This window comes from Accipiter gentilis, chromosome 2 (assembly GCF_929443795.1).
Source record: "Accipiter gentilis chromosome 2, bAccGen1.1, whole genome shotgun sequence".
Taxonomy (NCBI): domain Eukaryota; kingdom Metazoa; phylum Chordata; class Aves; order Accipitriformes; family Accipitridae; genus Astur; species Astur gentilis.
Genome location: NC_064881.1, coordinates 8,823,920 through 8,851,337, shown reverse-complemented (window position 1 = coordinate 8,851,337; position 27,418 = coordinate 8,823,920). Strand labels below are relative to the sequence as shown.

General features: G+C 43.6%; 2 protein-coding genes across 3 annotated transcripts in view; one reads left to right on the top strand and one right to left on the bottom strand.

Annotated features, from left to right (window-relative positions):
- Positions 1 to 1,707: 1,707 nt before the first annotated feature.
- Positions 1,708 to 3,724, top strand: CEBPD (CCAAT enhancer binding protein delta). The gene has a single exon (XM_049827869.1). The coding sequence runs from the start codon at positions 2,071 to 2,073 to the stop codon at positions 3,160 to 3,162; it is 1,092 nt and encodes a 363-aa protein (XP_049683826.1). The 5' UTR covers positions 1,708 to 2,070; the 3' UTR covers positions 3,163 to 3,724.
- Positions 3,725 to 5,231: 1,507 nt separating this feature from the next.
- SPIDR (scaffold protein involved in DNA repair) overlaps positions 5,232 to 27,418 on the bottom strand; it is a 209,157-nt gene continuing 186,970 nt past the window's right edge. For both annotated transcript variants that reach the window (XM_049827826.1, XM_049827836.1), the window contains 9 exons: positions 24,263 to 24,350; positions 21,769 to 21,912; positions 21,615 to 21,674; positions 17,823 to 18,021; positions 16,707 to 16,859; positions 10,688 to 10,781; positions 9,084 to 9,198; positions 8,527 to 8,580; positions 5,232 to 5,894 (listed from right to left, as the gene is read on the bottom strand). In XM_049827826.1, coding sequence (XP_049683783.1) covers positions 5,763 to 5,894; positions 8,527 to 8,580; positions 9,084 to 9,198; positions 10,688 to 10,781; positions 16,707 to 16,859; positions 17,823 to 18,021; positions 21,615 to 21,674; positions 21,769 to 21,912; positions 24,263 to 24,350 — 1,039 coding nt within the window. In that variant the 3' untranslated portion in view covers positions 5,232 to 5,762. The remainder of the gene's footprint in view (positions 5,895 to 8,526; positions 8,581 to 9,083; positions 9,199 to 10,687; positions 10,782 to 16,706; positions 16,860 to 17,822; positions 18,022 to 21,614; positions 21,675 to 21,768; positions 21,913 to 24,262; positions 24,351 to 27,418) is intronic.

Here is a 27,418-nt window from a genome sequence, read left to right as displayed (position 1 = left end):
AAAAAGCTGCAGGAGCAGCACACGAGGGGCGCGATTCCCTGCCACCGGACAGCCAGGCCAGGGGCAGGTGGCGCAGAGTCATGCCACGTGAACATACCCCAGTGCTGGAGGGCAGAAAGTAACAACACGCAGAACCGGCTTTGGGGACATACTGGTTTTGACGATATGGGAAAGGAATATTGTTTGCACTAAAAAAAAAAAGCAAAAAAAAGCAACGCTTCTTGTGTCACTGTCAAGTTCAGCGCTAAATGCTCACGTAGATAAAAGCTGCACGATCAAGCCTCTGATGAGCAAATCAAATCAAGTTTATTTAAACTCAGCATCTCTGCAGGGTTAACTGCAGCACTAGAGTTAAAAGCAAAGCAAATCCCCTCCATGTGAAACCTCACCTGCCGGATGCAAAACCTCACCTGCCAGTCAGAGCGCACTTGTCCTCATCCCGTAAGCCTTCCCACGAGGAGTTTACGGCCAAAGGGAGAGCATGTACCAGTCCTGTCCCAACTATTTATGTTAAAATACACACCCCTTTGATAAACAGCTGCGTTACTGCAACAGCTGCGGTAGCGGGAGATGGAGCCCTGCCCGGAGCAAGGCAGCAGGCCCGGCATGACCGGCACGTACCCACGGTCCCCAGAAAGCCACCTCCGAGCGGCACAGCGCTCCGCGGGGCTCAGCTTCACTACAGCAGTGTCATCCGAGTGCTGGGCCGAAAAGTCAGCGGCTGGGCTAGTCCGACCCAGGCGTCATAAATCTAGCCGGGTCTTCTGGAAAAAAAAAGTAGATAAATCTTAAAAGAGAATTTTTTAAGTTTTTTTTTTGTGTGTGTTTCTTCCGTAATCCGGTCAGTAGAGCACCTGGGGGTAAAGCCAGGGTTTTAAAAACTGTTCTGTAACGAGAAAACTTGCTTACACATTTCACGTATTTGAAATGAAAATATTTTCATTTCTCTGATACTTGCCAATTTAATAGTAGTACTTTATTGAATGCGGAGGGGGGGGGGGGGGGAATGCATAATTACTTACCGTAAGTTTTTAAAGAGGCTTAATGTCACGCAGGCATCGCGAAGCAGCTAAAGATGCCTTAGAGACCCCTTTCCCACCGGAGCGTCCTGCAAGAAGAGGTCCAAGCGGGCGCCCTGTCACTGGTGGAGGAGCAGGGAGGGGGGTGTGTGTGGGGGGGTGAATTTACAGCCCTCTCGGGTGAAGAGCGGGGAGGAGCGGAGCCTCGGGAGGGCGCTAGGGCGATACACAGAGAGACACGCGTGGGGCAGGCAGCATCCTTCCCGTATCGCTTCATCCAAGGCGCCGCCGCCGGGGCAGTGTGTTGGGGGGAGGAGAGGGGTGTAAAGATGAGCCTTTTCCGCTGGCCCGCGTGGAAATAAGCCAGGAAAAGGGAAAACGAACGCTCAGCCGGGGCGCTGCGGGGGGGGGCCGGTACCGGCGTCGGGGCAGCTCCCCACGGGGGGGGGGGGAACGACACGCTGCCGGGGAGGGGGGGCAGGCGCCCTTTCGGGCGCCTGCCCCCCCTCCCCGGCAGCGTGTCGTCCCCCCCCCCCCCCGGGGGGGGGCCGCCCCCGACCGCGGCCACCCTCCACCGGGAGGTGGCAGCTCTCCGCGGCGGGAGCCCAGCCTCCGCGGCCGCGCACCCCACCCGCTCCCGCCCCCGGGTCCCCGGGGGTGCCGGGAACACTCGTTCCCCGTCACTGGGGCAGGAGGCGGGGCCGGGGCCGTATAAGAAGGGACCGAGCGGGCGTTTCGCTCCCAGGTCCAGAGACGCCCTCGCCCCATCCCCGCCTCCCATCGCCGAACGCGGCGTGCGTGACCCGCGGCCGGATCGGCCCCCTCGGGCGGGCGAGGCGACGGCGGGACGGCGGTAGGAGCACCGGCAGCGGCCCCCGCGGCGGCGGGACGAACGGCGGCAGCGCTCGCAGCGGCCCCGCTCGCAGCGGCCCCGCTGCTCCCCACCTGCCCGCGTCGGAGGCTGGAGCTGCGATCGGCGCGGAGCGGCGGCTGGTGCCCGCGGCCCGGAGCCCCCGCGCCGCGGCCGTGCGGCGCCGCGTCCCGCTCGCCGATGAGCGCCGCCGCTCTCTACAGCCTGGACTTGCCGGCATGCTATAAGAGCTGGTGCCTGGAGCCCGCCAACTTCTACGACGCCAAGGTGGGCAGCGGCGGCGGCGGCGGCGGCGGCGGCGGCGGGCCGGGTCCCGCCTGCAAGCCGGGGGGCCGCGGCGGCTGCGGGATGAGCGGCGAGGAGGCGGGGGGCGGCCTGGCGGGCAGCGGCACCAACCTGGCGGAGCTGAGCGCCGCCGCCCCGGCCATGTACGAGGACGAGAGCGCCATCGACTTCAGCTCCTACATTGACTCCATGTCGGCCGTGCCCAACCTGGAGCTCTGCAACGACGAGCTCTTCGCCGACCTCTTCAACAGCAACCACAAGCCCGAGCGGGGCGGGGACTACGGCGAGTACTTGCCGCCGGGCGGCGGCGCCGGCCGCGACCCCGCCAAGGACCTCGGCGCTGCCATGACCACCCTGCTGGGCGCCGAGCCCCGCACCGCCTCCTCCTCCTCCTCCTCCTCCTCCTCCTCCTCCTCTTCCTCCTCCTCCTCCTCTTCCTCCCGCGGCGCCCTGAAGCAGGAGCCGGACTGGAGCGACAGCGACCTCTCCTCCTCGCTGCTGCCCTCGCAGATCGCCACCTGCGCCCAGACCATCATGAACCTGAGCGGCCAGCCCACGCCGCCCACCTCCCCCGAGCCGCCGGGCAGCAGCTCCCCCTCCAGCTGCAGCACCCGCTCCCCGGGCCCCGCCGCCGCCGCCGGCTCCGGGTGCGGGTCCGCGTCGGCGCAGGGCGTCCCGCCGCCGCCGCCGCCGGCGGCGGCCCCCGGCGGGAAGGAGCGCGGCGGCAAGAAGTGCGTGGACAGGTTTAGCCCCGAGTACCGGCAGCGCCGGGAGCGCAACAACATCGCCGTGCGCAAGAGCCGCGACAAGGCGAAGCGGCGCAACCAGGAGATGCAGCAGAAGCTTCTGGAGCTCTCGGCCGAGAACGAGAAGCTGCACAAGAAGATCGAGCAGCTCACCCGGGACTTGACCAGCCTCCGGCACTTCTTCAAGCAGCTGCCCAGCGCCTCCTTCCTGCAGCCCGGCTCGGGCACCGACTGCCGGTAACCGGGGCGGGGGGGGGGGGCGGGGGGGGGAGGGGAGCGGGGACGGAGAGACGGACTCCGGGAGACCGTGGATAACAAATACCTCAGGGGGCCGGGCCGAGCCTTCTTCGCCGGGCCGAGCCTTCGCCGGGCCGGGCCGGGCCGCGGCGCCCCGGGCCGGGCCGGGCCGGGCGCGGGGAGGAGGCGCGGAGCCGCCGTGGGACCTGCCGGCCGCGGCCGCTTCCTGGATGTTGTAGCGACGTGGGGCGATGCCTGCGTCTTTCACCGCGAAACTTGCAAAAAAAAAAAAAAAAAGGAAAAAAAGCTAAATATTTTGTTTGTTTGTTTGTTTTCTTCTCTCCCCTTAAATTATTTTTGTAATGGTAGTTTTCGTCTTTTCTACATTTTACTCATACCGATGCAGCTATGGTACATCTGTTAAAATGATTCAAAACCCCATGTATTTTAGACAGTAGGACGAAAAAAAAAAAAAAAAAGACTGAGCATGCTCGACCTTTTATATCAATTTTTACAGCGTTTCTAAGAACAACAACAACAATAATAAAAAAAGCATTTTAAATCAACCCTGCTCTCGTTTGCTCTGTGTCCCGACAGCCGCGGGCGGCAGCGGGGGAAGTTGCGCTTCCCGGGAGCTGCTGCCCGCTCGCAGAGGTGGTGGTGGTGGTGGGGGGCACGGGGGGGGCTTCCAGCATCCGAAACGGGGAGGTTGGGGGGGGGGGGGGGGTGAGGTGCACCTTTTTTTTTTATTTTGCCCCCCCCCCCCCCCCCCCCCCCCCCAAAGCAGCCTAAGAGCGATGCAACGGTGGGACTCCTGCACGTGGTGGTTACAAAGTCTTGTTGCCCCCCCCCGGGAGCTGTTGCATCGCCGTGCCGGAATGCTGAGTCAGCGGTTGCTGCTGAGCTCACTTGGGGCCGAGCAGCAGTTGCACCGCAGGAGGGGCTGCTCTTTGGCCAGGACTCTTCCAGAAACATAGCCTTATTAAAAAAAAAAAGAAAAAAAAAAAAGCAGCATCCGTGCACACAAGAACACTGTTAGTTAAAATTCCTGGTTAAAAAAAACCCCAACAAACCCTCTCGAAGCGGTTTCCACTCCAGACAACGCAAAGCTGCACCTACGCTAACGTGCTCCTAAGTTTGAAGCCGCTGCGGTCCCACAGGAGATGCTGTTGCAGCCATGCGCTTCAGCCCGCTGTGGGCTACGGACGGGCAGGAGCTGGCCGCTTTCACTGGTCACGGCCAGTGACGGCGAGAGCAGGCAACGACGCTGATCCCTGACTGAGTGACGGTACTACGGAAGGGTAGGCAACTTGCGTGAATATTGGTAGCGTGCGCGCACAAAGATGACAGCACCTGTAGGGCGCGGGCAGAAAAGCGGCCTGGTACCACAAGCGTCTCCAACAGCCAGTGCTTTGCGAGAGAGAAAAGTCTTGCTGGTTTCGAAGGGGCGACCCTGGCCGCGTACAGGGCAGTATCCTCTACGCGGGAATTGGCCGACATCCCCTTTTTCCTTATGGCGGGGGGGGGGGGGGGGGGGCAGGTCAGAGACTGAAAGACTTGGAGGAGGGGGGAAAATGGGGATTCAAAGGCTGGGTCATTCCTTTAGTAATCGTGACGTAATAACTGACATTCCACTATCGGCCTCGGCCGCAGGAACGATCAATGTAGCAACAAGTTTGCTGTTCCTCTTCTGCTGGGTTAGTCATGCACTGGACCTGTGCAAAACCATTCATTCCTCCTCCTCTGACCTGTACGGGTTTTTTAAATACCGAGAAAGGGGAAGGGGAAAAACCCCCTAATCTCTGACTGAACGCTTAACATTAATTCTTGCATCTCAAACAACGCACACATGGGGAGATTTTGATATTATCTGATTTGTAATCCATGCCTCTGTACAGTCGGGGTGAGGAAAGTTACGTGGCCTACAAAGCAGTTTGCTCGTTACCCGTAACAGAAACTGTATAATGAGACACCCGCTTTGTGGTAAGCTACAGATAACACACTGCTTCTCTGCTTAGAGACCAGTGAGCTGTAAAACATTAACTTTATATAAGCTTGACGCTTCAAAATATAAGCTTTGTTCAAATCTCTGTCTTTATAACATTTATTGCAAGGTGATAACAAATGCCACAACTCAGAATTAGCACACGAGACGGTGTTTTGCAGCCAGTGGTACGTCTGGAATCCACTGATAAAACTCAGCTTAGACCAACATTCACTGCCTATAGCAAAGTATTTATTTCAAAAATATCAGTAAAATATTTTCCATCGACACATAATAAATACAATATTACCAAAAAAAATTGACAACCATTCAAAACTTCCAGAACAAGATGTTTTACGTACATAAACAGCAAACGTGTCAAAGGAAGAACCGTATTCTTAAATTCTGAACTGATCTGAAAAAGAAGAGTTCAGAAGGTTGAACAGAAATTTTTATATAGATATTTTTTCAGCGTTAGCACAATGTGCTTTGTAAATCACAGTTTTAATAAACTATCTTAATACTTATCACACTTGCATTATATGTTATCTGTGGCACTAGTTAACAGATAACCACATCACAAAGTCCACAGATACTATAGTAGCTGACTAGAGTTCAGCTCAGTGTCTTGCTGCTGCTTCCAGAAGAACAATTTCCTCCAGTGCAACACAGTTGGGGTGGCTGGTTACGGAGTGGACGTAGCAGTTCAATAACCCCACCTCCTTTCCCAGCACGCTCTGCACCTCATAACTCTGCAGTGATAAAAGCATGTTGATTAAAACAAACAGTCCTGGACATTCTGTTCTAAGCAGCATTCGACTGGGAAGATGCAGGCTGCAAGGTCCTCTTCCAACAGACAATTTTTTTTAAGGACTCGGAAAGAAAGGTGCGTTAGAACTGATGGAAAGAATGAATATGTTAGATTTTCAATAATTAGATCTCACTCCTGCGTAAAGTGCTGCTTCCCTACCAGGCTTTCAAAACTGAGCTGTTTAAAAAAAAAACACCACCACCAAAACCAGCTACTGTGACTTCGAACTCAATTTTGCTGAAGCATAAGCTGCATGTGCTCCCTTTATCTAGCTTTCTGACACTGGTAGGAATTCACATGTGCTAGCAATGTATATATACATATTATATATCAATTACCTTCGCTAACAGATCCACTAGAGGAAAAAATATTTTGTAACTCTTTTATGCGTGTCCCTCCCCAGCTTTTTACTGTGTGTTGTATCATGCCTCGTTCACGATCACTGGTGCCTACACAGTCCCTCTGTCTAACGATCCGAGTGGCAGTTTACCCACATGAGTTGCGCCTGAGCGAATTTGTAGAGACGGACTCTGTGTGGAGGAGAGGGATGTGAGGCTGGGATGATTTCTCTAAGATGAGAGAGCACGTTACCAGAAGAACTGGTAACACCGATAGCCGATACGTCGCCCGAGAGAGTCTCTCTCTCAGATGGCAGGTTTACATCCATTTCTCTCCTCAGTGGGACTTGCCTGCGACCAGCCTCTGACCATGCACCCTGCTTTCATCTGGGCTGTGCGCTTGTACCGGTATGCGATACCCACATCTGTTGCCCGATTCAAGGTATGAACAACCCTTCTCTTCTTTTTTCATAGACTGTTTTTACTCCAGCCCAGTTCTGCCGTCCAATTCATCGCGCAGCCGCACAAGCAGCTCTCTTGGTGTAACAGAAGGGTTGTCACAAGGTAAGGAACAAGTGGCCAGGGGCAGTGGCGGCTAAAACCAACCTCCCTGCCAAAAGAAGTGATTACAAAGCTACACCCTTAGAAACTTTAGCAGCACTGGCAAAAAAATGCCACCTCAAGTGGTATTTCTTGTGATTAATCTTCGCCGAGTTGTGCTGCTTTTTAAAATGCAGTGGTTCAGAGACAGAACTGCTCATGAAAAAAAAGGAAAAAATTATCCCTGCATTTCAGCTAGGGAAAAAACCCCCTGTTTCTAACTTGCCAGACTTCTAAATACTAGCATTATAAAAATTGAAACATGAAAAAGAGGTTGTTTGAATTCTATTAACTCAAAAAAGAACTACGTTTTGTCAGTCTGTAACCAAACCAGACACATTCTGTAAAACTTAGCAAGACTTAACTGCTATTAAGAAAGCAAACATATTTTGGAAATTTCTTGTATCTCTTTGCTTAAATCAAATATACGCCCTCCAGCATAAGAAAAAAAATTTACGATTTCAGAGCAGCATTCCACTTTAAATATTATCCGTAAGTCCCATTAAAACCATGGAGCACGTAATAGCAAAATGCTAGAAGATTATACAAGACAGAGAAAGCAAAATGACCCCGACACGTGTCACCTAAGCAAAGATATTTAACTAGGATCATTAAACAAGACAACGAGCTGACCTTTGCTCCCTTCCACGTGCAATGGAGACGGGGGATCTCAGGATGTTAATTGGACTTAATCACACTCTGAAGGTGCCGCTCCTTCGCTGCTGACCATCCGGCAGCCAATGCCAGCCAGGCACCTACCCAGGTGCCTCCCTCACCTGTGATAAATCTGGGTCACTGTGCCAAATGTCAAGGTTCTTCTGATATCTCAGATTAAAGGAATAACTACTTCACGATTACATAAACTGTACTTCGGCCCATGGATCCCTGTGGCTTACGTGTATTTCATTCACACAATTATAAAGTACTATCTTGCATGCATTTTGCAAATTCCTCTACTATTACTGCCTGCCAGTAGTTTCATGGTTGTACTATTAGAAAGTAGTTTTGGTTTATAGGGCTTAGAAGACCAGCCCCAAAAGGTGGGATGCTTGAACTGTGTTTGCTGTCTTTGGATCCTCAGCCAGAAAATGGAGATAAGACCAGCACTGCCTGTCACAGCTCTGAATGTCTGGACATAGTCCTATTTGCAGATAGCTCTGCAGGTCTGCAGCTGAGCTAAAGCTGTCTACATACCCCACCTGTAGCATCCCTCTTCTAAAAAAGGGGGTGTCAGCCTGATGAAAGTCACGCGATAGCAAAGCGTCAGCAGGTGGAAGGTGGGATTGCCAAAGGGTCCAGCCCACTCAAATCCCAGGCTGGACATGAAAAAAAAAAATTCATTATTTCTAGTGAAATCCCCAACCGCTCCTAGTGCAGTTCTGAAACGAGCTGCCTGGAAAGGCAGAATCTCCATCCTTCAAAGTTTTCAAGACCCTGCCAGCCAAAGTCACGGCTGACCCACCTACGCATTGGCAATAGCCCAGTGTGAGCGCTAGGTTGGATGATGACCTCCAGGAATCCCTTTCATTTCTGTGTGATTCGAGTATCTTCCCACCCGATTCATGTCTCCTGTACTCTGCCTCTACACTAAGTTACGTAGTTTAACTTTCTTTCATCAACATTCATTATACCTACCCCATCCTCATTGGCAGAGAACATCAGGAGAGAAGAGATTGTCCTTTGTAACAGCTGGAATGAGAAAATAAACAGGTTTTGTTCATGACAAAAGTCTTATGTGTGCAAAGAGGTTCTGTTCACGGGTTAAAACAGTCACATTGAACAAAGATTTATCATTTTAATATAGAATGGTTTTGTTTCCCTGGCAGAGAAAGCAGAGGAGAGGTGACACAGAAGATGTTCAGAATGGGAGCCTAAAAATACATATTCTTTTTAGGCTGTGGAGACTGAAGTTTCCCAAGGCCCAACCCAACAAAGCCCTTCAGCTGGACCATAAAAGAGTTTGCAAACCTCAGGGTGAACTCGACGACTGTATGGTTTGAGTAAGATCTGGGAACTGGGTCCTTAGTCCAATGAAACACAAATTTAGTATCAGATTAAATTATGGGGTACTCTTGGATCTTTTAATTTGTCTTCTGACAGAGATGTTTATAAAAGCGTGGCTTAGAGTACCTGTGTGTCTACATATCTAGCCTCACTATACTCAATACACCAAAGCTTATTTCATGCCATACCTTTACTTTTACTGTACTTTGAGATCGAGATGGACAACTCAAGAAGACTTCCAGCTGCATTTTCAAAACCGGTGAAATGACAACTTCAGAGCACTGGTTGCAATATAGCAATCCTCTGAAACACGCAAATAATGATGGAAAAACATAGAAAAATGGAAAAGCTATCAGTCATAAATCAAAACACACAAAAAACCTGCTAGCTTGTTCTCTAAAACACTTTGCCGATAGACTTCTAGTAGGAAAGCCCTGGCAGAGATTCAGTTGATAATAACCAATAGAACTCTTCTGTTGGTAGAGCTAAATAACTCTCTTGGAGCACCTAAACTCTTCTAGCAAAAGCATCTTCCTTTTATAAGTTTTGGCAACATGGGGGAAGGTTGTTATTTATAGTCGCTCCCCTTAAGCAAACATTAATCTTATAACCTTCTAAAAGTTATGGCAAAAGAAAATTTGTACTATCGATTTGGCCCAAGTGACTTACTGATTTAGGCCCTCGTTCAGCAAACATTCAACATTTTCAGCACATACTTAAGTCATATGCATAAAATTAAGCTCAGCTGTAAGAGCTCGTTGGAATAATGTCTTAAACAAATATTGATGCTACGTTGTTCTTCAAATGAAGCAAAAGTGTCCTTCACAGTAGATATTTTTTTTTAATTGAACTACATTATAATGTGAATGTACACACATCCTTATTTTTTGCATGACAGTATAATATAGGACAATTTTTTTTTATTTTCAGCCTTTTTCCCCCAGGGGCTATACATAACAAAGCATAAGCCATAAAGCTTCTCATATTTAGGAAAATGTTCTCTATTTCAACGGGATCAAACCCACCCAACTTCTCCTTATGCTTTTTGTAAGCTTTTCCACTAGGAAGAACCCCCCTTTCCTTCTTTTTACACTCTGACTATTCTCTTATCCTCTTGTGTTTTTATCCCCTCAGGTATCTCAGACCCTGCAAGAGCAAGCTGGCTAAGCAGCTGAAGGGAAGGTTTTCCAAGAACATGCCAGTGTGACCCCAGGTTTAGCATTTCACGTGGTAACAGGTCCTGTGGGATCAGTCTTCACATTTGGGACAGTTGTACTGCCAGAATTATTCAACATCCTTTTTAGAAAGGTTATAAATCAAATACATCTGAAACGCCACTCTTTCACACTTACGTAAATTACAGCAAAGATCACAGTTCAATATAAAAATGAGGTGAATTGGTGGTACACGAGGTAACAAGGTAGCATAGACAAACACAAGAAGCTACTTTTAAAGGACCTTAAAATCAGACCTGTGATTTACATGGATGTTTATTAAAACTAATGTTATAACGCAGTGGGCTACGAAATCTTTGTAAGCAATACTTTAAGATTAGTTTGAAAAAAATGTGATAACTGCAAATTTAAACCATTTCATATCTACTTGTATCTTTCTTAATAAATTAATCTAACCTTGCTGGTTTTATCAGCTCATCAGCAATAAAAATACTACGTCTTAGTTCTAGGAAGGAACAAAGTGCAGCCTGTGCCTGCAGGAATCATTGCATCACCTATTGCTGTTATGGCTACATCTGCAAAACACCTGGAGTGCTCCGGAGCATGCTGACTCTCACCTGTCCTGGGGACACAGTTCCAACTTTCCATTGCCACATCTGTCGCATGTAGGCCAGGAGAAAGCAGTGCTCTCATTAACTCCAACAACAGTACCTGCAGAAGATGAAATTCTTACAAAATACTAACAGTAAGCTAGCAAACACAGTCGCTCCTGGCTTCACAGCAGGTTTGGTCCTTTCTGACTCTCAGCTTAAGCATCAGCTCTTCCAACAATCTCACCCCCTTTCTCCTTTGTCCCTCCAACAAGGGATGCCAGTATGGCAAAGTGTGTTACATTCTAAAAATACCAGAAGGTAGATAATTGATAATAAACTTTCCAAACAAGTTCAGCTCTTTTGGTTTGAGTTTTATTGTTTTTCTGATTTGTTTTTGTTTGTTTCTTCTCTTTCTGTTCCTCTGATGTTTCCTTGGCAATAAATAGCTATAAAAATCATCAGGTCAGACAGCATGATATCAACACTTAGGAAACACAAACCAATAAGATGACCCAATCCCTTTCGAAAACAACAACGCAGGTTAAACTCCATTAACAATGGAGTTATTCTTCATTTATACTGATTTAACAGAGATTAGATCTGGCCCACAGATTTAAGTGTGTGCCTAAGAAGGGAATGCCAAAGATACTTTGGACTAATATAAAGGGCCTTGCTAGTTTTGGCAAGAAAAAATATATTCAGTGTTCTATGAGAAGCCAATAAAGAATGTATTATGATAACGATATGCTGAAATTATAAACATTATTTATGGAGAAAATACTTCTAAGTATCTTGAAGCATACAAAGTCGATCACCTTTAAGGATGAAATTACACTAAAATAAACCCTCACTGGTACGACAGAAGTATAGACTAAAAATTCCAGCTCCTATTGAGCAAGAATCTCACAGTTTTATTTATACTGCATTCAATAAAAGAAACCCTTGGAGACTAGGGAGCATTTACACTGCCTGGTCTGTAAGACAGCGTGTTAATCCCTTGCTTTCCTGGTTCTCCTGGGCCAAGGACTGACAGGAAGAAGGGAACTACACAGAAACAACAAAACCGTAATTTTATTTCAGAATTCAAAGGACAGCACGTCTGAAGGTCAGGAGACATACTTCTCAAATACAACATTTATGACCCAAATTCTATTAATGTAACGAAACAACATGGATTTCACTGACGGAATAAGCAATTCTGTGCATTTAACCCCTTGGACTGTTACAGGAATAACTTTGATTCTTCAGTTTTTGTAAATTGAGAGTTTCCCATCAGCACTTGCTACTACAAGGTAAGATGCTTTCTGCCACAGCGTGGGCATGTTTCCCTTGTTCATGGAAAAGAAAGCTACCGATTAGTTTGCTGAATATGTTTCCTTTTTTGTTAAAAAGTCATTTTAAAAACAAAAAAAATCCCCTCTTCTGACAGATCTGTTTCTCTCCTAAGCCTTTTAACTTTCCCCCAGTTGTGCGCTGTATTGCAGCTGCAGGGTGCCAGTGTGCAACTAATACAAGTACATGTGAAGGAAATGAATCAGGATCACACTGACGAGATTATGTCTAGTGGAGAGGTTTATTTTGATGACAACATAGAGTTCCCTCGAGAAAACCACCAGAGATCACTGAAGTCAGAACAAAAACAAGTGAAGGCAGCAGCAGATGCAATAATCTAGTGACAGCCTTGTGCATCCTGCATGCAAAGTCATTTCTCAAGTTTAAGCTGCTGAAACTGCAGCACATCTGTATTAGGTTTGTGTGGCAAAGTTTTGGTAGCAGAAGGGCTACAGGGGTGGCTTCTGCGAGAAGCTGCTGGAAGCTTCCTCCATGTCTGACAGAGCCAGTGCCAGCCGGCTCCAACACAGACCCACCACTGGCCAAGGCCAAGCCCATCAGCAATGGCTGTAGTGCCTCTGGGATAACAGATTTAAGAAGAGGAAAAAAGTTACTGTGTAACAGCAATTGCAGCTGGAGAGAGAGAGGAGTGAGAACATGTGAGAGAAACAAGCCTGCGGACACCCAGGTCAGTGAAGAAGGAGGGGGAGGAGATGCTCCAGGCGCCGGCGCAGAGATTCCCCTGCAGCCCATGGTGGGGAAGACCCTGGTGAGGCAGGCTGTCCCCCTGCAGCCCAGGGAGGTCCACGGTGGAGCAGATCTCCACCTGCAGCCCGGGGAGGACCCCACGCCGGAGCAGGTGGGTGCCCGAAGGAGGCTGTGACCCTGTGGGAAGCCCACACTGGAGCAGGCTCCTGGCAGGACCTGCGGATCTGTGGAGAGAGGAGCCCACGCTGGAGCAGGTTTTCTGGCAGGACTTGTGACCCCGTGGGGGACCCACGCTGGAGCAGTCTGTGCCTGAAGGACTGCAGCCCATAGAAGGGACCCACGCTGGAGCAGTTCGTGAAGAACTGCAGCCCGTGGGAAGGACCCATGTTGGAGAAGTTCACAGAGAACTGTCTCCTGTGGGAAGGACCCCATGCTGGAGCAGGGGAGGAGTGTGAGGAATCCTCCCCCTTAGGAGGAAGGAGCGGCAGAGACAAGGTGTGATGAACTGACCCCAACACCCATTCCCTGTCCCCCTGCACTGCTGGCAGGGAAGAGGTAGAGAAAATCGGGAGTGGAGTTGAGCCCAGGAAGGAGGGATTGGTGGGGGGAAGGTGTTTTTAAGATTTGGTTTTATTTCTCATGACCCTACTCTGGTATGATTGGTAATAAATTAAATTAATTTTCCCCAAGTCAAGTCTGTTTTGCCCGTGATGGTAATTGCTGAGTGATCTCTCCCTGTCCTTATCTTGACCCACGACCTTTTTGTTATATTTTCTCTCCCCTGTCCAGCTGAGGAGGGGACTGATGGAGCAGCTTTGGTGGGCACCTGGCATCCAGCCAGGGCCAACCCACCACAACATCTTTGTCAAGACTCTGGATTTTGCTTGATGTTCACAAACCTTCTGGATATTTTCCCAAGATCCTGCTTTTAAATGGAAATGCACATAGCCAAAATTCAATTTTTACCTCTAGTCTATTTTTATCGGTTGTGGCTGACATCATTAAGAAGAGACTGATAATAGGATGACACCTGGAAAAACAGGCCTCTGGTGAGGAATGCAAAGAAGGGCTGCGCATTAAAAGTAACATTCTGGTTGAAACGTTCAAAAAAATGAATGTGTATGGGTTTTTTCCAATCAGTTACCCTGATTAATGGATAGGAAGGGGAAAAGTTCAATCAAAAAGAGAAACCTAGGTAAGCTGATTGACCCCATCTTGTTCATACTGTTAAGACGGAACCTGGGGAAAAAAACACCCCTGAGTAAGGGTGTTGGGTATGAAAACACCCCATGTCAAAATTCAGTCACTGGTGGTGAGTTATACACTGGGCAAATATCATTAATCAAGTAATATTGGACTAACTAGAATTTGCTCATAAGCATGGTTAAGAGGAAAAACAGTTCTGTGCAGTATGAACTGCCAACATTTAAGTCATCCTGACTGCTACTCTACACCAAAAAAAGGTTAGAAATTACTTTGCAATGCATAGTCTTAAGAAAATAAATCTATTAACTCTGGACTCACAGGTGAGAACCACAGACTCATCTTTAGAAGAGCAATAAACTTTCCAGTAGAAAGCAACCTCAGGCGTTCATGCATCTGTTGAAGAGCAACACACTCCATCCTGGAGCTGGTATGACTGGACCTCTCTGAAACAAGGATTTCTGACAAACTTGGTGGATCTGCTTGGATTGCCACATTGTTCTTTTAAAGCTGGGCCAGCTATAGAGCTGTACCAGGTTGCTCAGGGCCCAGCCTTGAGCAGAAGTTAGGACTGGAGGAACTTCAGAGGTTCCTTCCAACCTAACTTACCCTATTTATACACCTTCCAAAAAATGATCGATCTGCCTAAAACCCAGCAGGCAGCATCGCCTTTGTCCCTCCCCAGTCCCGGCACACCTGGAGGCTCTGACACTGTGACCAATTGCTGTATCTGTGGATGGGGACTTGAACGATCCCCTGCATTTTTCACTGGTTAAAAAGAAGTTTTTCTAGGGAAGGTTGAGCCTGCAGAATCCCTGAGCCAGGAGGAGCAGCCACGACTGCGGAGGAGCAGCCATGACCGCAAAGGAGCAGGAAGGAGCACTACCTCAAGAAGGAGAAGAGTAAAACCTTTGCAGCCTTTTTGAGTGTTAGCTGAGAGGAGGCCCACGAACAGCATACGCAGGTGACCAAAAGTACAGGAAGTGAAAGGAGGGCACAAAGAAAAAGAATGAACGAGGTAATATTGCTTCTCATCGCGCAAGCCAGACTAACAACTCTCTCAGTTAAGAGACAGAGACAGTGAGTGAACTTTAGGGGGGATAAATTTTCCTTATGGGCTACCCTATCAAATACATATTCTCCCACTAACAAAGTAGGGTTAATGCTATTAGTTTCAGTTCTTCAGTAGAAAGATGTAGGCAATAACTAACCAAATCCCAAAACACTGGATATATATCTTAAATGCTATTAAATAATTTTAGTTACACATAAAAGTGAGAGTTGTCATCTATATAAAGCTTTAGCATAGGTATAAAGATGACACTTTATATTCTATATTGGTCCAAGTGTGTGGGAACATACTGATAACAGCTACCCTGGACAAATTTCAGATGAAGCAAGACAAGGTTGCAAGATTAATTTCTCCTTTTGCCATTCTTCCACCTGTAATACAGAAGAGGGAAAGCGTGACACCTCCCATGTGTATAAAGTAAGTACTTGTTTACACAGTAGATCACAAAAGTGTATTTTCTTTGCTCCACTGGAAAAAGAGCTTTTGCTTTATCCTACTACATACACTATCAATGGGACAAAAGAAGACAGGCACTTCTCATACCTCGTTATAAAATTAAGAATGGAGAAGTGATAATGCTTAGCATAAGTATTGGAGAGGTTTAAAAAAAGCCAAAAAGTATTTCACACCCAGTGACAGAAATACCTTTCAAGTAACTCACAATATCGATGTGAGTTGTACATAACAACCAAGGCTTTGAGTGAAGTGCCTCTAGTTGTGCTTGGTTTTCATTATGCAGTGTTAGTGTTCACTGCAAGGTGCTTATATATTAATCACAGAGGCACTGCTAACTTGTGGCTCTACCATAAGAGAAGGTATGTTTAGTAACAGCTTTGCGTGGTTTCAAACTGTCTTTTCAGTGCATCGCATTGTAGCTGGAAGGATTCATTTGTAACCATTATTTGCTCTTATTTTAAAGCTCATTTCAAGTGCTCCAGTGAATACTTGAAGGTGTAAATGTAAAACAGTATCAAGAATTTTCTGCAAGGGCTACCAGAAGCATAAGAGTTAGATTAAGAAAGGAAATTGTCTTTAAAAGCCAAGAGTTACTGGGCTTTTAAGGACTTTTCCCTATAGGCACTCTAAAACTGGGAGGTTTAAGAAGCTGACTGGGCAAAGCATTAGAAAATACACAAATAGGAAATGTTTCTGCATGATTAGGAACTGTTAGAAAATACATTGTAAGAAATGTTTCTGCATGGTTAGTGGTATGACTGAAATATTAGACAAAGCAATGATCCAAAGTGGCTGGTGAGCAAATATTAGCCAACTTACGCTAAATGACTATGGTGAAATATTAAATTGCCCCATTGCAGAAAAGCTCCAGGGAAATCAGACACTAACCCCTACCATTCAGGATCTGGCTAATGTATCTTATCCATCTGCCTAAAAAATATTAGTATACCTTACTGTCACCAGCTCAACAAGCCTGGTGTGAACAGAAGGCCCCTGCCTGAAAGAAGATGGTGAAGGGAGGAATATAATAAAACAGATTGTGCATCAAACATTTATTCTGAAGTATGAGTGAGTGGCAGCAGAGCATGGCCAGCAAATGGCAAACAGAGCCCACAAAGAACTATAAAAACATAAATATCGTAATGACCCACAGGAATACTGTGCTTTCTTATCCCTCCATGCTGTTTGTGCAAGAAATCAGTACAAAGACCTAGAAGATTGAAGTGGGCAGAAATAATTAACCACCTTCATTTCAGGAAAGGCTATACAAACCTTTTACAGCACAAATGGAGTTGGCCTGTGTTGTAGAATCCAGCTCATCGAGTCTGACAGGGCCAGTCAGCTCACTGAGGTCAGCACCGGCAGCCGAGTACAAAAGAGGCTTTTGTAATAAGAGAACAGTACGTTCAACACAAATAATCCTACCTGCCAACAAAGACATTTCAACTCAGTACAGTAACAAGGAAAAAGGTGACCATGTTAATTGTCATGGCCAATAAAGACAACGACAGCTGCCAGCTACTTAAACAGATGGATAGACTCCATCAGGTTTTCTCAATGACAAAATACCTTGCTTTCAGTGATACGTGTATCATGCTCTCATTACATTTTGCAACTGCCAGGCAAAAAACATGTTTTAAAAATTCGAACATGGCAGAAGAGAGTCCAATTCCACTCTAACCTCATCATACCGCACTCCCTGCAAACACATTGTTACTGTCTATGCCCTGGTAATAAGCTTGGGCACCCCTTCAGGTGGTCTTACTTTGTTTCAAAGATTACAAAGAGTAGGTGCATGCAATGCTTCATTCTCCAAAGCAGAGATTTTTGCTTCAGGACACACAGCCATTTACAAAGGTTCGTGCTTGCAGTCCACTTACATTTTGAAAGTGACCAAGGGACATGCAAGTCTCTAGATGCACCCTCTTACTCCTTATAGAGGTAGTAAACTCAATAAAACAAGTTTCTGCAAGAATATCAAAACAAATGAAACCAAGTTGCTTAATAGAATAGACTATTTCAGTTGGAAGGGACCTACAACGATCATCTAGTCCAACTGCGAGTCTTTGAGTCTTCTATCAGCAAGTAAATTTGATTGACACTGGTCATTAGATTCAACAGCCATCAGGGAAGACTGACAGAAATATTGGTGGACGTACAGTAAGATCACCGAATCTCTCCTTTACTTTGGAGATTAAGCCAAAAATGTAAAAAACAAACGTTATGGGAAAGCTATAATTACAACCCCTTTCAAATTCTTCCCAAACTTAGAATGTCTCACCTTCATCTGAGAATGAAAGTCTCTGTAGGTCACGTATTGCAGTGTCAGAGATTAGGATGCTATTTCAGTTTGATCTCAACTGCTTTAAAACCACACATAAAGCTTACCATTTCCCCACAGCACATCCTTGAAGAAGACGAGTCGCGAGGCAACACTGAGAGCTTCTGTGATTTCCGTACTGAGAACACAAGATGCAGCGACTGACACAGCAACAACTTTTGGAATCATATGAACCACATTTTGCAATGTAGAGTCAGTCACAAACAACGAAATCTCTCTTTGATTTATAGGAACACTGTGTTTTGCCTACAATTTCAAAAAAAAAACCAAAACAAAACCCCACAAAATTGGAATTGAGTTGTTAATTTTTAGTAGAAGGAAAGACTAAAATAACACTCTAATATTTCAATAACTAATAAAACTGTCAGAAATTATTACATTTAGGGCTTGTACAGGATAATGAATCAAAGCTTTATTGGAATTTTTCATTATTCATTACTGCAGACACCAACATCTCTACCTTAAATTAACCTTCTGAGGTTGACCCTCTGGAATCTTGGCTCTATCTCTACCAACTATCATACTTTATCAAAATTCACTTGAACTGTAAAAGGGATTTGAAAATATATTTTATTTAAAAATTACTATATACTGTATAGTACATACTGTATATAATCTGTATTATATACTTATATCATAGATATGATATATATAGAAAAAGTTAATTGGCTGTTTTTATGAACAAAGACTTATATAACTTTTGCCTTAAAAAAAAAAAGAAAGGCTATTGCTAGTACTAATATTATTCCTCCATGAGCAAATTTTCCATGTACTGGTATCTGATTCCCAAGAGCACCAGTCCTTGTTTAATAGCTACTATCCAGTCCTTGATTAATAGCTACTGCAAGTTACAAAGTAGAGTGTTACAAAGCTGGAGTTTTTTCTTTCAGTTGAACAAACATCTCTAAATATGTGAATGATGCATAGAAATAGGGAAGTAGACAACACATAAGTAAGAGACAGAGAAATCTGCAATGACAATGTAAGTTTTCTGCCTAAGATTGGTATAAAGGTGTGACTAAGTTACGGTATATCACAGCTACCAACGTCACAACCAAAATAGCTACATTTCATCTCAGCCTTCATATCTGAAAATAATTATCACAAAATCAGTAGTTTTTTAAATTTTTGACACTGGGATGATGAACAGTACAGACGTTACATACACATCAGTGCCTATTCCAGGGTCTCTAACAAAATCAGATGGATTACAATTTGACGATTGGTGCTCTTCTGTTTTTGTTTTTTTTAAAAAACACAGCTTTTATAATATCTGTGTATGTGAATTTTCCCAGGCTTTAGAAAAAATGGGTTTAATAATAAAGCATATTTCACATTTACCAGTCCAAGCAACTTGTGAATTTTAAGATTCTAATATTTTAAAATATTTCACTAAGATTAAATTACTTTCTTAATTTAAAAAGTTTTTGTTACTATTTTTAATTAGTCTGCTGATTAAAAATTCATACTTAAAACATTTAAATGAAAATTAAATTCTACAATGATTGGAGAGACACGTATCATGTAAGTATTTTATTCTCAAAGTTGCATGTCTCTAGCCTAAGGTAATGCAATGAGAACCCCAACTTTTTGTCTTTGGTTGAATTCAAACCTTGAAACTGTTAACCACACTAAAATCAGCTTTTTTTTCATGCTAGCAGCTCTTGGAGGAAATGCAGTAATTGTAAATACTGACTGGGAAAATTCATAATTCAGATATTATGGTTATGCCTTAATACAATATATGCTGCCTATTGCATTGATGATATTTCTTTGCATAGTAACTACATACGTTTGAGTACCTCCTCTGCGTAGATAGCATTAGGACAGCTTCAAAGAAAGATTTTTTACAGCTGTCCCGTGAGAATTACTAACACATTAAAAGCTGGCTTTCAGAAGAATCATCCAAAAAGTAAATAATAATAACAGCAAAAATCACAAGTTAGTATAAAATCATCATCTTGCTATGTGTGACAATTTGTTCTGAACAGAGAGGACACAACAGACAAATAGCAGCAGGATTGAGTTATAAGGAAGGACAGCTCCTTAACCACAGATGGAATATATTTCCTCATATTCCTTCTGTACCACAGTACAGATTCTGAGGAATAATAAAAGCATATTTCCATTCCTCCTTCACACAAGTGAAGTATCTCAGAATACTGTAGCTACATAGAATAAATACTATTTTTTAAAGTACATTTGAATTAGCTCACTTAGCAGATTATCTAATAATAATAAATCTACAAAATAAACCAAATCATAGTCCCTTCCTCACTTAGTATGACTTGATGATTTTGCATGTGAAGGATATGTCCTCTTGGCAAAGGCAACTGTAGTAAACAAGCTGCTGTTTGTGACCACCTTCTGGCAGGATTAGGCAAGCAATACACCAAGAGCAGGTAAATACCTTTACATTCCTAGAGCCATTATCCAGAAGCATTATCCAGCAGTCATCCAGAAGTTATGCAGAAGAATATCTTCTATTGCTTTTCCAACATTACTTTCAAAAAAATTTATGAGCACTCATGTTGCTCACTTACGAAAATTTAGTGCTTACAGTTCAGTAAGTGAATAGCCATTAAAAAAACAGCTAAAAAACCTCCTAGTAGCAAGAACAAATCACAGACCTTTGTTTCTGCTAGACAAACTTCCATTCTTCAAAATCACATCTGTTCTTGCATGCTTCATCTTTTTTAGTGATGAAGTGCTTCTACACAAGAATACTGATGACCCACAGCATCTCAGATGTAGACATTCCTGAATACAAAAATGTTTGGCTAGGATACCACTAGTCTGTAATTTTATTTTATTTTTTAGTAGAACAGGTTTCTTGGAAATAGAAGTTTAGGCATGTATGTGTCCTTCCTTCTGTTAGCACCCTAAAGACCCCTTCAAGCTAGCCCTAATTTCACGTTTACAAATACTCTGTTAAATTCTCACTTAGCATGGAGAAAACACAAGCAATACCCCTCATCTTGGGAGTTAAAAGCATTCCCTGCCTAAAAATCAAATCATAACTCATTGGCTTTTGAAGCAAAAGGGCAAGACCTAAATTAAATTTATGTCTCACACTGGTGGGAAGCATCTCCAGCTATTTTGCTGGCCATTCTGGAATTTCTTTGTCTTTGGTTCATATGCTTTGATTCACACTTTGTTTCTTGTGGAGCTGATGGACAATTGCAAATTATTCTCCACCAGAATTCAGTGCTGGCTGTACTGAGGATCCAGTCGCCAGGAAAAAATAAATAAATCAGCAACAAAAAATTCCTTTAACTACTGAGGGAGTTAGCAACATTTTGAAAGAAAACTGTAGCATCATTCAGAAACAAATAAATAAAACATATTTATAAGGTTTCCAACATAGTATGGATGGCAGATGTATTTACCTCAAGAGTTCCTCCTTTCTACTAACGGGACCATAAAAGCCAAATTTGCCTGAGGGGCTTCTACTGAAGTCAACAAAAACAGTCCACACATTCACATGCAAAAAGCAAAACTGTATTTTTATATAACCATCATCTGTTAAATTCTGTCTCCAGACACTCAGCTGACTAGGAACTTTTCACTATGTATCTAAGGATAGCATTTAGCTATAAATCAAGTCTCAATGGAATTCCTGCAAGCTCCCTTACCAGGGTGCACTATTATCTCTGGTTAGATAGCAATTTATCCAGAAATAATTCACTTTCTAGACCTGGTGATAATTCTGCTTATACAACTCTTGAAGATCATCCAGGAAGGTTTTGGGTTTTCCCCTAAACAAGATAAATGCCGGCTTCTTCACATAAACATTATGTTGATTTTATGTTGAATTCATTGCTAAATAAAAAGATTACCTGCAGCCTTAGATACAGCACTTGCGCCCAAAAGCTACAACGTTCATTACAACCACTGATCTGAAAATAGCACAAAAAAAGGGAATGAGACAAACATGATACCAGAAATCCAGTGGAACAAAGTATTGGTTATCTGACTTGTAAAGCAGATTACCTGAAGAATTTCCTTTAGACCATGAACAGCTGGTGGCTGGTACAAATTAGAAATCTGTTCTTCCTCATCCACTTCCACATGTATCTCACCAGACTGAGTAGTAAGAATATAACAGAAGCTGGGAGGAGGAAGATTAGTTGTCATCTATTAAAAAGTAAGGAAAAGATATGTGACCTTAAAAAAAGCACTTTAATTTGGCCAGTTGGGTTTTATAGTAATAGCCAAAACGAACCATACTATTTACATTTTAAGAGGGATGGGGAAACAAAATTATATGGTTAACACCAACGACTCTCTGAAGTAGAAGTTGAGTTAATAAACCAACATTCACAAGTTATAAGTGAAATCAGCATGTGCATATCATTCTTTCCATAATCTGACATTGACCCTCATCACAAAAACATCTCATGATTTGGCACACTTGGCAAACGCTGCGACTATTTCAAGGTGTTTGTTGGTGGTTTTACATTTTTTTATTACATGGTAGAAGTGCCCTGATTACTCTTTTATTTTAACATCCGTAACCTTTCTGAAATTTGGGGACTTTTGCATGTGGGTGGGTTTTTGTGATAGTAAACAGCTGCTGAACTTTTAAAGCTGCCAAATTAAATCCAGGACAGCACAAGGAGATAATGAAGAACAGGAATGCAACAGCTACAAGAACTGCTCTTTTTGTGTTATGCCAGATTTTTCTTTCCCCCCTTATAAAGTACCATGACGTAACAACTTTATCAATCACCACTTAAAGAGGTCCCAAGCTAGAAAGGCTTCTCAGGAAAAAAAAGACAATGCTAGAAAATAATTTTTATTGTGGATATGGTAAAATATTCTTCTAGCGATGTTTGTTGTTAATAAAGCATTTCATTTAATAAAAGAAATATGAATGTATTAAAGACAGCTGCCCACCCATTAAAAAAAATCTGCATAAGGGAAAAAAAAAAAAGCAAAAGAAGTTGATACCCAAATTCTGTTTGCCTCTGACAGCACTAAAGAAGGTATTTGAATGTACATATGGCTCAAAAGAAATCAGTTCCACAGATGTCTTCCGAACAACATTATCAGCATGCTGGCAATATTATTTATGTACCTATGTATAAAACTGCTTCCATAAAACTGTGCATAAAACTATACAGTTTGTGTCAAGAAAATTGTATCTCAACTGAAAAAAACCCACTCAGCCAAAAACCTGCAGCAGGAGAATGCAAGTTGTGATCCTCCATGGAATGAATTAGTATTTCAAACCCATGACAGAAGTGTAAAGTGCATGATTATGGAAAGTTTCCTCCATTTTTAGATTGCTAATAAAATAGAGAAAATGAAGAACAAATGAGAGTCATAACAACGCTAACAACATTTAAGAGCTTTGCTCCATCCATGGATACTCTCATTCTGTTGTCCATAATATTTTAATGCACAAAACAACGCATTCCCCTCAGACTTCCAAAACGTCTGGATGAAAAGGAAAGTCAAGGTGAGAACAGCCATTTCACTCAGTTTCAGTCTTGGTTTTATATATAATCAAGGAGTGAACTTTTTATTCTTCAACATAAACCCTGGCAAAATGCAAAGAACACTGTACATTGGAGAGAAAAGATTCTCAGACTTTAGAAATAACTAGTAATATCCACCTTTAATGCCCTCTGGCTTTGAAACTTGTTTATTTCCAGCTTTTTCTTCTTTTCTAGAACTTGCATCCTGATTGACTCCCCCAGGCTCTTACACAAATTTTTAATACCACAAACTTCTTCCCCAAAGAACAGCCTATACAAGAACAGCAGGACAAGAACAGCAGGACAGCACAAGTACTCGGCTACCCAGAAGCTTCTCAAATGACCTTGTATCACCAAAATGACACTTGATATGACAGAACTCCTTTTCAAATACAGAAGCTAATTAAAGGAAAATTAAGATGCAATTTTAGATTTGCAAATATACAGTAACACACTTTAAATCCATTTTAATACCTCCCCACCCCCTAAAATCACAGTTACATGCATTACTTTTTAGAAGATTATTTTTGTGTTCATCCTTCGACAAGTATCAGTCAAAGTCATCCTAACTAGTAAGAGACCCAATTCCAGCAGTGAGTCTGGCTTCACAGAAGTTAATCTTCAGAAAAGTGCTTTCAAATCTAAGACTGAAAAGTACTTCAAAAGAATGAGTTAATATCCTTGTATATAGATTTCTCAGCTGGCTCCATGCTATCTAATATCTCTTTCCTCCTGCAAGGAGAGGAGAGGAGAGGAGTAATTTGTCTGGACATCCTACCATTCTAGCTCTAGAGGATTAATAAGGGGCTAATTGTATCATTTTGGAAAGGTGCTGCTGATCCAGAGGGCTTCAGGTTAGCCTAGGAGGTTGCCAGAACCAGTAAAACAAAACTCAGTAGCTAAAGAGAGGGAAAGAATCTGATTCCCAAAGTAAACATGATTCACTACCAACAAAAATAGTAGTTGTGAGTGAAAAAATACATTTCCATAATAACAAGACTTACCATTTCAGAGGCTTGACTTTGTCCAGCAACTTTTACAGGCACTACTGGAGGCCACAGGCTGTCTATCAAACTAAAAAGTCCTAACGCCCTTCAAAAAGACCAATAAAATCAGGTTTAAAATGTTTTCCAGTGTTATATGTTATATTAAAAAGATTCATTAAGAAATATAATTTAAACCATTGCATGATTATGAAAACAATTTTAAATCATATTTGTTTTCTGGAAGCTGGTTTTGATTTGGTCTAATTAAATCTCCATCGTTTCTGCTGCAGGGTGGAGAGGGAGGGAGGGAGGGATGTATCACATTCAGTGACAAGCAAGTCGTATTTAATCCTTTGCCATGAACAGCCTGCTACATGATAAAATTCAGGGGAACTGGGGTAAATGCTAGCTTGGGAAGGACACAGATACCAGTACAACTTCTTTTAAAAAAGAGCTTTTAACTATTTTAACTGATAGATTTAAAAAAAAAGTTTTGCTTCTAACGTTTTTATTTCTTGCTTTTCTCTAACAGCTGATTGTAACTGCTTTCAGGAAAGTCAGCAATTATCAGATATGGAGAAACAGACAAGATTTTGTTATCTTAAGTACATGTGCTGAGGATGGTCTCCTTCCTACGCAGCTGCTCATTTAGTTATGATTTGTATTTATTTATTTCGCACACTTCCCACTTTTAATTTAGAACAAATATAAAATTAACAGCCCAGCATATAAAGGTAAAGCATATTTAGCAAGCAAAGCTGTCATGTGCAGCAGTTCAGTGGCTGCCTTGTCAGCTGATATGGCATCCTTGCTGGACAGGCAGGAACATCTGAGGGAGAGGCCAAGAAAACAGCTGAGGGAGGGGAAATAGCTACAGATAACCAACTTGGAGGCATGCATTTTTGAGTTAAAGCTCCCAGTTATCTTGTCCTAGTTCTCTGTTCTGTGTAGTCGAAGCAGAGATCTGGATTTTAACCCCACACTGCCTCCAAGAACAAGTTATCTGTTCCTCCAATTAAGAAAGCCACCATTTCTGAAACAGCTCTAAAAAATGAAGTCCAAACCTTGCTAAAAGTAATATTAGCTTCTGAACTCAACTGTTTAGAAGGAAACAGCATACTCTGGCACAGGGCTGAAGCACACTGCAATATGCTGCTTCTCTTCAAGGGGTCACAGAAACTTTCCTTTTAAAGTTCTGCTTTTAGCTCACTTCTGCTTATCTATTTCTCTATTTCCCTAGTCATTCTCTGGATCCTGAAGTGCTTAGACTTTGGGTGTCTACAGGCAGTGAACTTCTTCCCACGTTTCTTCATAAAGCGCCAGGTATCATCCATGATTCAGTGTTAACAGTGACACCTTTGGACCAGCACTGTAAGAAGTTTTATGGAGACAAATCTCAGAGTGGTTCTTGTGGAATAAAGCTTGTGGTTCACGATTCAGGTAACAAGCTGGCAGATTAAAAAAATGATGTCGCTACCTGTAGTCATGTTCTCTGTGCTAATGAACAGACCAGAAACACAAATGTGCTGCTCTTCTACAGAAATGAACTTCCTCACTTATATGGCATCATCGCCAAGTCTGTAAAAGGAGAAGGCTGTGCTCAGAGGCTGGGCTTCTTTTGGTTTGTGTTTTGTTTTTAACAGTGAGAACATTACAACTAACAGTGAGAACATTACAACATACAAAGCAACACTTCTTAGGTATTAAAGAGACTTTACAGCAAATGACCACTTCTTGAATCCTTGGCTGGGGCGAGATTTTCTGTCTTGTATCATACGGAATGATATCCTCTCTACGGTCACAGGAGGGCCAATGCCCAGAGGAACAAACTGGTCTTGCTAACTGGGACATGAAAAAGGAGAGTTACAAAAAGAGAGCACAGCCTCCCGTACAACTCGGGCAGTTACACAAGTGGCCTTCCTCACACAACACGCAGCATGACGGCAAGGACAAAGCATGGGTATGAGCATACCACAAACTCTGCGTGTGCGTACACAGAGATCGCGTACTTGCCACCTTAGAGCAACTAAGCTATGTTGTTGCAGTGCAGATATAATCACCTCTCCACACAGAGCTTACATTGATCCCTCGTCTGTATTTTTAAGTTTGCACAGGGCACAGGAAGTTGTCCCTTCTCCTTTAGCTCTCTTCCAGCTTGCTGCCCCACATCAGAATATCTAAGACATTTTCTTCTACTACTTGTGTCCTTTTGGAGAAGGACACCTACTGCTTGAACTAGGAGCACTTAATTATTAGTAAATGACAGTATTTGTTTACAAACAGGCAGAGGAGCAGCATTGTGTAGAGAGCATCTCCTGAACGCCTTGGCCCCATCCTTTGCTTTGACACCAGTCAGGCAAAGGGCAGTGACACCTGCCACCCAAAGGATTTGGATCCTTGTCTACCAACAGGACGTCCTCTCCTGGAGCTGTCACCGTATCAGTCAGTGTCCCGTGAGGAGCTCCCCTCTTGCTCCACCCATTTCTACGCCTCCAGAAGGTTAACTCCCTCTTTACTCTTATGGACTTCGACTTAGCAGAAGGGGGAATGAAGTGCGGGCAATGACAGTGGAGAAATGGCAAGACATTGTGTTCTCCTCTGTAGAAAATCACTATCGTCACAGAAAGAATAAAGTTCATTCTCTTTATTGCCCCAGCCACACTCAAATCCCACTTCAATCCGACTTGAACAATGGGTTTATTTTATCCAATATGTGTATCCTTCTTCAGTTATAGAGTCAGGACAAGGGATGAACAGCTGGCTCTGTGCTACAGTGAAGGGACATGGTTAGCTCCCATGTGCACAAAGAGCCTCTCTGGCTACAGAAGACAAAATAAAAACTTTAAAATTTTGCTCTGTGAGTGTAATTACTTATTGCTTTTAAAAAAATAATTAAATAATTTGATCATAAAAGGACAGACTTCTAAAAAAGGAAAAGTAGAGTAAAAAGTGAGAAGAAACAGGCTTAAGGATAAAAAAAGAACATGTAAAGTATTTTGACTAACGCTTTTTTTACTTCAGAGACAAGGACTCTATTGTAATATTCTACAATTTTTCTTTGGAAAAAAAGAAAAGAAGACTGGATCCATACCAGGAGAAGGACAGAAATCATCTATCAGATTCTAAATGGCAGACTCAACCCCCTACTTTCCGTGCCAGACTGAAATCTATGTT